Source organism: Ochotona princeps, chromosome 25 (assembly GCF_030435755.1).
Source record: "Ochotona princeps isolate mOchPri1 chromosome 25, mOchPri1.hap1, whole genome shotgun sequence".
Lineage (NCBI taxonomy): Eukaryota > Metazoa > Chordata > Mammalia > Lagomorpha > Ochotonidae > Ochotona > Ochotona princeps.
In genome coordinates this window covers 7,542,851-7,555,599 of record NC_080856.1, presented here as the reverse complement: position 1 = coordinate 7,555,599, position 12,749 = coordinate 7,542,851, and the positions used below count along the sequence as shown (strand labels likewise).

Below are 12,749 nucleotides of genomic sequence, written 5' to 3'. Positions count from 1 at the left end.
AATGAAATTCTTGCAGATCCTTTGCTTGAAAGCAGAAACCTGTCCTCCGATTGATTCCTTGCGGCCAGTTACTTATGAAGGTCTAAATTGAGCAAACTTATTAAAAGTCAGGAACATGTGAACTCACACAGGGCTGCTTTCATTTGCTTTTCTGAGTAGTAGACGACGCAAGACGAAACCGGTGTCTCCCTCCATCTGCCCGATTGAAACGTTCAGCGCTGATCGCCCTAAACCACACTGGATCTGCCCCTTGTTGAGTCAGAGAGCTTGTTCCATCCAGACTGAGAGATGACTGTCCACAGGCCTTGCACTGGCCTATGCGGACAGTGTAGGTGAGGGGAATACTGGGTGGTTAAGCTAACAAAGCTGTAGGAGCTTTGCCATCTTCTCTCAAAATTTCTTCAGTTATTCCTGGAGATTCTAGGTTACTCTTATGGGCTTAAGGACAAATTTGCTCATGCTTTTGACTAAAAGCTTCCTTACTAATATTCTTTGCACACCATTGTGGAACACACAACTTCCATATGACATCATCTACATATAAGAACTAGTATTCTGGGCCCAACGCGGCAGCCTAATGGCTAAAGTCCTCGCCTTGCATGTGCTAGAATCCCATATGAATGCCAGTTCTAATCTCAGCAGCCCCGCTTCCCATCCAGCTCCCTGCTTGTGGCCTGGGAAAGCAGACTGGCCCAAGACCTCGGTACCCTGCATCCGTGTGGGAGAACCGGAGAAAGCTCCGGGCTCCTGGCTTCGGATTGGCTCAGTTCCAGCTGTTGTGGCCACTTGGGGAGTGAATCAACAGATAGAAGATCTTCCTCTCTGTCTCTCCTCCTCTCTGTATATCTGACTTTGTAGTAAAAATAAATAAATCTTTTTTTAAAAAAAGGATCAGTATTCTGCTGTTGTGCTGGGCATTAATTTGGAAGTAGAAGTAATCATTGTACGTAGAATGGGTTTTTTCACTCTTTTTTACTCTGTTACTAGTGACAATTGAATACAGCTTTTCTTGTGGAAGCGTACTAAAACATCAGGTTTCCTCTTAGGAGTACCGCTCTTGTCATTTCGGAAGTCTCAATCTGTTTTAAGACTGTAAAAAGTTTCTGTTTGACTTTGAAAGTCTTATTATTCCATTCACCTCTGAATCTATAATATATGGAGTTCCTATCTTTTATTTGTTTATAAAAACTATAATGAATTATTGTGAAGGTAGTCACCCGAATATACTGTGTAACATTAGAAACTACTTTGTTTTAAATCTAACTGTGATTTTTTTTACCAGTTATCCAAACTCTTGTAGTCTGTGTTTAGATACTGGGTTATGTTCTTTTTTTTTTTTTTTTAATTACAAAGTCAGATATACAGAGAGAGGAGGAGAGACAGAGAGGAAGATCTTCCGTCCGATGTTTCACTCCCCAAGTGAGCCGCAATGGGCCGGTGCTGTGCCGATCCGATGCCGGGAACCAGGAACCTCTTCCGGGTCTCCCACGCGGGTGCAGTGTCCCAAGGCATTGGGCCGTCCTCGACTGCCTTCCCAGACCACAAGCAGGGAGCTGGATGGGAAGTGGAGCTGCCGGGATTAGAACCGGCGCCCATATGGCGAGGACCTTAGCCACTAGGCCATGCCGCCGGGCCCCTGGGTTATGTTCTTAAGCAGCTATACAGGAGAGAGAACATGCAGCATTTGCCTTTCTGTGCCTGCTTTCCATCATTTACCTGGATGTCCACCAGTTGTATCCATTTTGCTGCAAGTGACAGGATTTCGTTTTTGTGACTGAGTAATATTCCATCTTCTTTATCCATCATTGCTATTGACAACTTGGATATTCCCATATTTTAAATATACTTAAAATGTTCTTTAAAATTCATTTCTAAGTACTTAACAAAATCTCCGTCTCTGTTTCTTCAAAGCATCAAACAGCCAAGTTCCATTGTTGGACTTCTGGCTAAGACCTGGATTATTATTTTGCAGGAAAGCAGGCTGTCTTAGATCCATTCATACTGCTGAATCTTCTGCCAAACTCAACGGACAAGTATTACAGCTACAATGGTTCCCTGACATCACCTCCCTGCACAGACACTGTTGAGTGGATTGTTTTTAAAGAAACAGTGAGCATCTCAGAAAGCCAGGTGATTTGAGAACCAAGAATGAATGAAGTGATTTGACGTTATTACAAGGAATGTTTTTTCACAATACCTGTTCAAATCTTGTGCTGATGCCTTTCAGCTGGCCGTGTTCTGTGAAGTTCTTACAATGCAGCAGTCTGGGTATGTCATGTTGATGGACTACTTGCAAAACAATTTCCGAGAACAGCAGTATAAGTTTTCCAGGCAGGTGTTCTCCTCATATACTGGAAAGGAAGAGATTCATGAAGCAGGTAGGTGTTAAAACAGTTTTCTGCAACGCTGTTAGATATGAAGTTATGGGAGGTATTTCTGGTACAAAAGACAAGATGCAGGATTTAGAACTTCAGAATTATTTTCGTTAGTTTTGTAGCTTCAGGCATGCTGTGCAACTTCTATGAATCTCAATGATTGTATCTGTAAAGTGGCAGTGAAAACATCCATGTTTCCCTAGGTGAAAGCTGCACTTTTCAGATGAGAAAAACGTTTCCGAGATATGTAGCAGAGCTAAGTTCACTTTGTGACGCCAGCCTGGGATAACAGCCGTGCAAGAGAGGTGACAGGGTGGAGGCTTGGGAGATCAACTCTGATTGGGCTGATCTGTGACACCCCAAGGGAGAACCACATTGGAACTGAGTCACTGGGCGTGGCCTGGGGTTTAATGTTCTCATCTCTGCATTGGTGGCCTCTTAGGAGTAGCCTGGTACCTGATGGGCATTGAAAATGAATATACCGAATAAAAAGTGAATCATCATGCGTTTCTTCAAAAAGATCATGAAAAGTATATATTATGAAAAAAAAGACTCTACATCGACATCAAAATATGTTAATTCAGTTTTCTATGAACATTCTGAAATATCTTCATCGCGGAGGATAAGCAGTCATGCTCAAAAGCTGATGCTGGCTTAGATTAAATGTGCATCTCTCCTAGAACAAAAGTCTCAGTGTAAGGTGATAGACCCAGGGCATCTCTCTGCTGCAATCTCCCGTGTCCCTCCCCTCGGTCCTGGCTGTCGGATAGTTTTGATCCTCTTGTTCAATCTGTTTCTTGAGGAGAGGACTCGGCTACTGAACTCATCACACCTTCCTAAGGCAGAGAAACGAGCTTAGTGCCAGCACCCCAAAACGTGCCTACTTGTTCCAACCCAATGAGCTCAGCAGTCAAAGGGTGAAACACAGGATGTGATCATATCACAGTGAAATCTGCTTGTGAGAAAATTCAGGTTCTGTTGGATGGGTCATAACGATGTAGTTACATATTCAGTCAAATACCATTTTGATTTAAGGCAAGCTGCTGTCACATATCAGTTCATTCATATGCCAGCATTCAACATAGGGATGTCTGTCTTCTGCATGATTGAAAGTAATCCTTCTTCCTTCTGAGTTAGATTGATTTCCTCCTTGCGTTAATGGTTCGTTTCTTCTTACCTTGATGGAGGAATATTTGTGACCTTGCTTTAATTGCTTGGTCTGATTGATCTTACCTACTACCTGTTGCACTTGATAAGGTACCTGCAAGGTAGTAAGATCCTTCTGACTCCTGGATAAGCAATATACAATTAAATAAAGCTCCATTACTATTTATTCATTGGAGTTAAGAAGACACCGTGTTTATTGGCAGTAAGCACAAAGTGAATGAATGGCTTTAGTTTTCCAGACATATTGGAGCCGGTTTCCCCTTTGCTAAGCACCCTTTAAATAATTAAAAAGTTGCAAAGCCTTCAGATGAACACGGTACGTAGCATCAGCACACAGCTCATGTTTAAACAAGGTGTTCCAGGAAAAGACAGATGCTGATTTTTTTAAGGCAATATCCGTCTCCCAATAAAATTGTTAAGAAATTGTTTTCTTTCAGTGACTTGGAAAAAAAATAGCTGAATTGTTCTTTGCTTGAACTCTCTTAATCACCCATTAAAATTATTACTGTCCTTAAAACTAATGAACATTTAGCGTATCAAAATTACATGACCATTTAGATCACAGACCTTTTTTTTGCTTTTAATGCTTTTTTTATTTTTCAAAAAAAAATTAGTGTTTTTGTAAACATGGCCTCAAACAAGTGGATTTTAAGATAGCCTCACATTAAGGAGCATGGTTTGCTAAAAATCATCTCAATTTTAAAAAATGAGGTTTGTTTTTGGGGAAAAAATTTCCATGTGATATTGTCCATAATCATTTTTCACTTTCGGAATCTGGACTTTAGATTTGTGGGAGGGAAGACTAAGGCAGTCTTACTCCAGTGAGTGTGAACAACTCACCTTGAAACAAGTTGGTGGTCGTCTGCCATCTGGTGGGCAATCAGAGAAGTGTCCGTGCACAGATGAGATGAGCTAGACTGTGATACATTTTCATCTACTGAATTCATGCTTTTAAGTAATGATACATTATGCTTTTATTTCCATCAAGTCAATCCAGTCTACTCCATCTATAAACAAGTAGCATCACAGATTTGCCATGAATAAGTCTGTTTCTCATATAGAAGTTGACCGATATATACAAGTTTAGTTCAAGAGTGCATTATGCATATATTTTTCTGAATCAGTTATGTATTATTGCTACCATGATATAAATGTGCTAATGTTGATACTAAATACTGTATGTAACACTTGTTTCTAACTTTGAGTTGTGGGTGCCCTCCTGTGCTATGAGGTGAACTACATATCCAAAACTGCAAAACAAACTAGATGTAGTGACTAGAATATTCCATTGAGATTCTGTAGTTTTTATATCAGGGATGAGTGGCTGGACTAAATTAGCTACATACTCCATCTAGTGGATTGAATATGTCAGGTTTCACTGGAAAATAAAATCCATCGTATGTAGCCATGTCAGTTCTTAGTCCTGAGAAATCTTTCTCCTGGTTTGTAAACTGTCTGACCTCTCAAGCGATTATTTATCATTTTGATTCATTAGGGTGATATCGCAAACTTCATGATATTTTTTTCCTCCGGTTTTGTCCAAAGTTTCAAAGTTTAGAGAACACTAGGAAACTTTCTGATGGGACTAAATTTTTGGCATCAATCTCAAACTTGGTCTCGAATTTAGTTTTAGAGGTCTTTGAATGACTTCATCTTTTTTTTAATGAGAAAAATGAATTAATCCATGAAATTATTTTCCTTATGAATGATGCTTAAGTGTTTTCAGCAGACCTGAAAAATACTGAAAGTGAGTTTTGTTTTTCCTAGAAGTTTCTTTGAGTATTTTTAATTATTTCAGGGTTTCTCTAATATCAAAATGCTTGCTAATAGGCCATCTTTTGCAATTGAAATTCTCTTAGACTTGTGCTTACTGCATCTGTTGGGCATCAAACAAAACAAGCTATGTTTCATTCACTTATTTCTAAAAGTGAATCTGATAACCAGATCTGTTCAAGACTATGTTCTAGGCAATAACCCTAGACCTACAAAACTGTATTGTGAAAAATAATATAATAACAATTTTTATTAAAGACTGAAACAAGTAAAATAGCATCCAAGAAAATAATTTCCTATGTTAAAGAATGGTAAAATGCTATGTATTAACTATCAAAAATTTTTTAAAAAATTAGGCCCCCCAAAAAAGAAAAACCTATTGCTGTTACATTTATGATACAAAGGAGCTGAGGTTAATTTTTTAAAAATTAATATAACAAAGCATGCAAATAATACTGATAAAACGTAGCAGGCAATGGGCCACAGAACAGATGCCTTCAGTAGAAATCAAAGTGAGGCTAAGACTAACGAAAGGGGCTGTTCAACCAAGATCTTTCCTGATGGCAAAGTGGGACTTGAACCAAGACAAGAAGGGCCTCCGGGGGGGGGGGGGGGGGAGAGAAGGAGAGGTGGGTAGGGTATACGGGATGGAAAAGAGTGTTTTAAACAGAAGGAAATGCATACATGAAATTTGCATGTTGGGAGAATGGGTCTTTTAATCTTAACTGAAATAACATAGAGGAAATTTTTTCAGGGATACATCGTGTTAAAGTCCTGAAGTCTGACAGTTATGTCACCAACTGTTGTGTTTCTCTCTCTGAAGTTTGCAGTTCAGAACCAGAAAATGTGCAGGCTGACCCCCAGAACTACACCAGCCTTCTTGTTACCTGGGAGCGACCGCGGGTCGTTTACGACGCGATGATCGAGAAGTTTGCAGTCCTGTATCAGCCGCTGGACGGAGATCAGACCAAGCATGAGGTTTTGACAGATGGCTATCAAGACTTGGTAACTATAAGATCCATTATTTTATGTGTGATAACGCCATAGTTTAATTTTCAAGGTAAGAATTTACAAAGAATTGTATGTTGTCACCTCTGGTACACTGAACCGTGTCTGAAGGCTTTTGGCGGGGTGGAGCTAAGCTGTAGCTGTACTAAATTTCATCATAAGTTACCCTGATTTTGAGGAAACCAAGACTTTGCCAACAACATTGCAGAGTAGAGAGAAAAAAGTTTATGAACTTAAAGGTCTTGTAGTGTAGCTTCTGTATACAAAGGGAGAAACTCTGAAAACAGCCCAGTACCTTGTTAAGATCTTACTGTGAAAAACTGGACTGGACTTCTCAGTACCCTTTCCACATGGTGTGTACAGGCAGAGGAAGAATCAACAATGGAACTGAAAGTCCTTTGGTTTGAATCTAATTTCCAGGTAACAAAGCTGAAGTCATAGGTCAGACATGGGGGTTGCAAGACAGATCATTTTTATTTATTTATTTGTTTTTATATTTTTATAAACATAAAATTTTATTTTTATAATAAATGTAAAGAAAGAAGGAAAAACTTCTCCCTCCTTCCACCCAAACAATTGGATTAAAAGAAGTAGAATATGGCTCCTTCTATAGCCTGAGTATCTCAATACCAGGCTTTGTTTAGTAGCAAATGTTGCTTGCAGTGGACAAGTCCCCAAGTGGGTATGGTTCAAGTAAAACCCCACTGTCAAAAAGAAGACCCTGGACACCAGGCAGCTGGGAGTTGTGCAAAACCTGAGAGCCTGTATTCAAATAAAGAATTTCCACCTTTATTTTTAAATTTTTATTTAAGCAAATTTTTGTTTAAAATGACCATTTTTTATGTTTCTTATGTCTAATAAAATTTGCACAGCATGTAAAATTGTTAATGGCTTGTTTAATTTGTCTAAGGTATAGAGACGCTTATGTGGGGCGATCATGTGACTTATAACTAAATATATTGCATAATTACATAAAGATATTAATTATATTAGTCTTGCATATATGTAGGTGCTACGTGAAGATATATTTGCATCTCTGTGCTTGTTACATTTTGCTCCTTGCTGGTAAATTATGTTTTTTGTCCAACATTAGTTTTTAGGTTGTAGTTCTTATTTATGAATAAAGTGGATGGCACAGCCCAAGCGCTTGAATCATCTTGGCTGCTTACCAGGCACATGTATAGGGAGCTGGATTGGAAGTGGAGCAGCCAGGACTCGAACTGGTGCTCCTATGGGATGCTGATCTGACAGGTGGTGGCTTATCCTACTGTTCCTCAACTCCAACCCCTGTGCAACTGATTTTTAAGAAGCAAAAACAGTTCAAATTAACATGACATAGCTTTTTCTTAGATGGATAGACTACAAATAATTTCCATTAACAAATGAAGAAAACTTGTCTAGTGCAGATGCCCAGGGTCATCTTATGATAATGCCATCTTTGAATAATCACTAATGTCTTTATTTTAGGGTGCTATTATCAATAATTTACTTCCCAATATGAGTTATGTTCTTCAAATAGTAGCCATATGCACTAATGGCTTATATGGAAAATACAGCGACCAGCTGGTTGTGGATATGCCTACTGCCGATGCTGGTAAGTTCTCTCCTGATAATACTTTATGTTCTTTTGAAAATGAGTCTAATTTAATTGTGAAATGCATTAGTGACTTCTTTATTACTTTTTATGTTATTTTGAATAAAAATCAACTGATTTTTCTCTCAAGTCTGTATCATCAAGTGATTTCATGAGGTATGGGAACTAGCTCAATAAATCTGGTGCAGGACAGTGAACTTATTTTACTGTTGAAGATTTGGATTTGTGAAGTAAGACTGACAAAATCTCTGAATAAAATCTTCAATGGTCACCAGTGATCATTGCTATCAAAGTATTGAGACTTGGATTTTATAAAATTAAGAGTTGATTTCAATTGTATTTATTTCACTTTTCAGCTCCCAAAGCATTTTGTAGTAAGTATAAACGTGGTCGTAAGGTCATGTGAGGGAGGTTACGATATCTGCACAAAGCACTTCCGGAGATTATCTCGCGTGCTTCATCCATTTGTGATAATTTCCTCAGTGGAATGCTTTTCTCTTGGTTGATTTGATAATATTATTTTTCCAAAATAAACCAAATAAACTCTTTTTCTAATGTGTTTTATGTGTATGCATCTTCTCTAAGTAAGAAAATCCTTTGGTCTCAAAGAATGTATAACAGCTGAATCAACATTAGCAGACATATTTGATCATTTGTATGATTAAATTGGCTCACTTTTTTAATGCAAGCAGTTTGAAAATAATAAAATGGAATTATGTATGTATAAATGTACATGACTATACAAGCACATCATGCATACATATATTCTATATACTTGCATGTATGTGAATATTCTTTGTTCATTCCTACCATGACATGAATGAATTGTTACAATTTATATTCACTTCAGCATGTCAGTTTTGCTTATGGATTGAACACTGCTGTGCCTGTGCCCTATTTTGCCCTTCTTTTTTAAATACTCCAGCACACACTTATATAGAGTACATGGTGGCTGACCATAGTGGTCCTAACCATGTCAATGTACATGTCAAAGGATTAAATGTTATTAAATGTATCCTTCTAAATCATTGGCTTCAGGATTTACCAGTTGCAGCTAAAGAATTAACATGGTGGCTCTTTCATCATTGGTTATACCTCAGGCCTGGGTATAGTCATTTTTCCTACTGTTTTTATCTTGTGCTATTTTCCAAATCAGATTATTTTAAGATGGAATGTGAATTTTAATTTTTGTTGAAAGCTGACCATTAAAGTAACTTAGCCTGATTTTCATTACATCAAATCATGCTACCTCCTGTGAGTTTCAACATTCTTCTAAGTTTTCCATGTTGATCTTCCTATACGACATCTTTCGCGAGTAAGACAGTGACCATGTTAGTCAATGCCACATGTGAATTGTTGAAAGATGGCATGTTAAAAAATGTATTCTACCTTGATTTGTGATCTTACAGCATGAGTTATGTTGAACATATTCACTGAATTTTATTGTCTTGTTTTAATGATGCTACTCGATATTTACAAAATTTCCTGTGAGTTTGAAAAAAATTATGTTCTGCTGTTTATATTTTCTTAATCTATTTACTATGCAAAGATTTTAAACTTTGTCAATGCGTATTGGTTTCTGGTTGTGAGATGCTTAATGCATATGAAAAGATAGAGCAAGTGTGTGCCTTATTCAGAAGTGGTTTCTAAGTGATCCATTTAGACTGAGTCCATAATAACACCAATTATAATATTGTTATATAATGTGTAAGATTTTCACATTTGTACAGAATGACAAATACTAAACTTATTTTTATTTGTTTAAAGGATCGGGACACTAATGAACATTGTAACACTGAGATGCTAGTTTGGACAACCATTTAATCTCCATGGCTGTCTCTACCCCCTAAAGCATTTTGTACAGTAATGAAGTTTCAGAGAAAAGGATAGCACTTGGCATGATGTGTTGGTACCATGTGCCTCTTAAATCCAACAATGCGAAACTTAAGTGGACTATTCTCCATCACAGATTTCTTCATCAAAAGTTACTTTACTGAAAACCAGATTTTCCTATTCTTTACAACCAAAATATTAGCTCTTTGGAGCTTATTTTTTGGATTGAAAAGGCTGCAATGACACTTCAATCCTTATCGTTACAATATTGAAGTCATATCACATTACAGTATATGTTGTTTCTACGATAAATATGCTACAGAAAAAAATATTTTGACAGCATTATGATCTTGGAGTTTTATAGAACAGATTTGGTACCTATGAGATTTGTAAATTTTGTTACTATAAATCTAATATTGATGTAAGAAACTTTTGAATTTGTTGCATTGGCATGGTTTTTATTAGTACCACTTCATCCTGTCCCTCACGTTCCATTACCTTGGTAACATTGTAGCGTACCCTGTTGAATTATTTTGTTATTACTTAGGAGAAGCTTTCTTAAAATCTGTATCACTCATCACTTTTATTTAAAATAAGTGTAGAAGGTGATTTACAATTGCCTAATTTTTGTGGATTTCAAATTTACTGATCAGTATCTATGAAAGAAAAATCAGTCTTGCAAGTAATGTTTTTAATTGCAAAATGTCATAAATTCATGCATTTAATTAATAATTAGATCGCCTATTGTTTGTATAACAAATTATGTTTGTTGTCAACAACACTATCCTCTTAAGCTAATGCCCATTAAGTATTTTTCTAAATGTTACTTATAAATAAATACATAAATTCACATTCAGAAACAGTTAATTTTGCCAGGGAAGCCTTTTTAATGTTAAGGAACTATATAAATTATTTAAAAAGACATTTTTCAAACTATATGAAATGAATTATTAGTAATTCATAATCTACTTTCTTAAAAATCATTCACAAATAGATTTATTTCACTGCAGCCGTTTGTCCTCATTGCTTTTCTGCGATGGAGAGGTAACGATTGTAGTTGTAAGCTATTGTTTAAGTGTATGTTTCAGGACGTTAATGATTATATGTGTTAAATTTAACTGCACAATGAGTTAAGTCACCATTTCTTTTTGACTGAGTGTGGTTTTCAGTTGTATACAGTTATCTTGTTAAGTCTCCGTCCGTTGATCCCTACTCTGCTTATCCCATCTGTGCTAGTGGTATCATTATATAACGATATTTAAAGCAACTGTAGACTACACTGTCTTGCACCATGAAACTTGGCTCATCTTTCAACAATTAAATAAGCCCTGCTTATCAACCTACATCAGTGTTGTCTTTTTGTAGTATGGACTGTTAATATCCATAATGTATTAACACATTATGGACTAATGTTTTATGGACTTTTTTGTATATTGGACTATTAATGTATTATGGACTAATATGCTACTTTACGATGAAATCTAACATTACATGTGCCCCAAAACAAAACTACAATGAATCAACAGTTTTTGTTCATTGATTACACAAATGTAAATCTTAAATGTCCACTCCAAAAAAAAAAAAAAAAAAAAAAACAGGAAAAAAGACAGATTAGTCACTAGCAAAGGTTTTCCTGGTCTCCTTGGAGAATATTTGATGAAATGAATCTTTACTCCATTATTTTTCTTCATTATTTAATATTTCAGTAGTACCTGGGCCAGACCGGTTGCCCATGAAGAGGTGGAGTGAATTCTAGGAAACAAAAGTACTAATGCCTGGATCCTCATAGCATCGCTCTCCCATCTTCCCAATGAACTGTGCAGTGCTGATGAAGGCTTACACAAACCTTCCAGTGTGGCAGGATTCCCACTTGGAGACAAAGGACCAGCTTCTGGTCTTTCCCCACACTTAAGAAGAAGGGTGTTGTTTCAGCATTGAGGCATCTGTGTATTAAAAAACATGTCAATTGCGGTTGATTGGGTGAAAAACGAACTTGGATGATCTTTTCCCTCTCATTCCTTGCATAGTCGGCATTAGCTGAGCTTCTGAAGGGGGAACATGAAGAATCACTTCCTTCCGTCGTTCTTAATGCCAGCCTTGATGGGAAACCACTGGGAAAAAATTTACATGGTGCATAGCAAATAAATATGAGTCCAAATCAGAGGATGATACTTGATCAGAGGGTAAATTAAAGAGTGTACAGACTAGACTCTGCCAGTGCTCCAAAAGTCCCTGGCATTTCCCTAACCACACATTTCTTGCCCCTTTAAGAGTAAAAGTACATCTGCATGCATGAAAATTTACATTTCTTTGCATTCAGTTATTCTAGTTTCACTGTCCTTTCTCTTTTTGCCTTTAATAAGACCTGGGTAGGGTGAGGTAGAGCATTGGGACATAAGCAGGAGACCAAGTTATTTGGGATACAATCCTATGTAAGTGTAAGTGGTATGTAATAATGTCCAGAAATATTGAATAATTACATTTGGAATTGACAGTTTTAATTCTGACAGATTCTATATTTTCTAAGCTAACAATTATGTTGTTGTTATTTCTCCTCCTTTTTTCCGAAAAGAATCCCACAACACTTTACTCATTGCCTGAAATTTTAATTATTTTGTTTTTAACTTTATAGAACTTGACCTTTTCCCTGAATTAATTGGAACTGAAGAGATAATAAAGGTATGATTTTTTTATATTTAAAGACTTTAAAATTTATAAATCTATCTTGAATTATTGCTTACATTAGAGATTGTTGCACAAATAAATGTGTTACATTATTCATCGAGAGGCTAGCTTCTGGGCTCTATTGCTGTGTAATACTGTGATTCACTTATGATTAGTTTAATGGAAAACAGGTATTAAATGTTTGTGGATACTGAAGAACTTTCAAACTAATGGTAACTCTGAGCAATAATTATTAATTGGATTTTTTCTTCACAAGGAATAATAACTTTAAGGTAGTGTTGACCATAAGCTTACAAAAGTTATTTTAAAATTTC

The 12,749-nt window shown here is 36.7% G+C and overlaps 1 protein-coding gene across 1 annotated transcript in view; it reads left to right on the top strand.

The window, feature by feature from the left end:
* PTPRZ1 (protein tyrosine phosphatase receptor type Z1) overlaps window positions 1-12,749 on the top strand; it is a 120,389-nt gene that overhangs the window by 67,934 nt on the left and 39,706 nt on the right. The window contains exons 7-11 of the mRNA XM_058654948.1: window positions 1,973-2,130; window positions 2,228-2,378; window positions 6,139-6,320; window positions 7,791-7,917; window positions 12,383-12,429. Of these exons, the coding sequence (XP_058510931.1) occupies window positions 1,973-2,130; window positions 2,228-2,378; window positions 6,139-6,320; window positions 7,791-7,917; window positions 12,383-12,429 (665 nt within the window). The remainder of the gene's footprint in view (window positions 1-1,972; window positions 2,131-2,227; window positions 2,379-6,138; window positions 6,321-7,790; window positions 7,918-12,382; window positions 12,430-12,749) is intronic.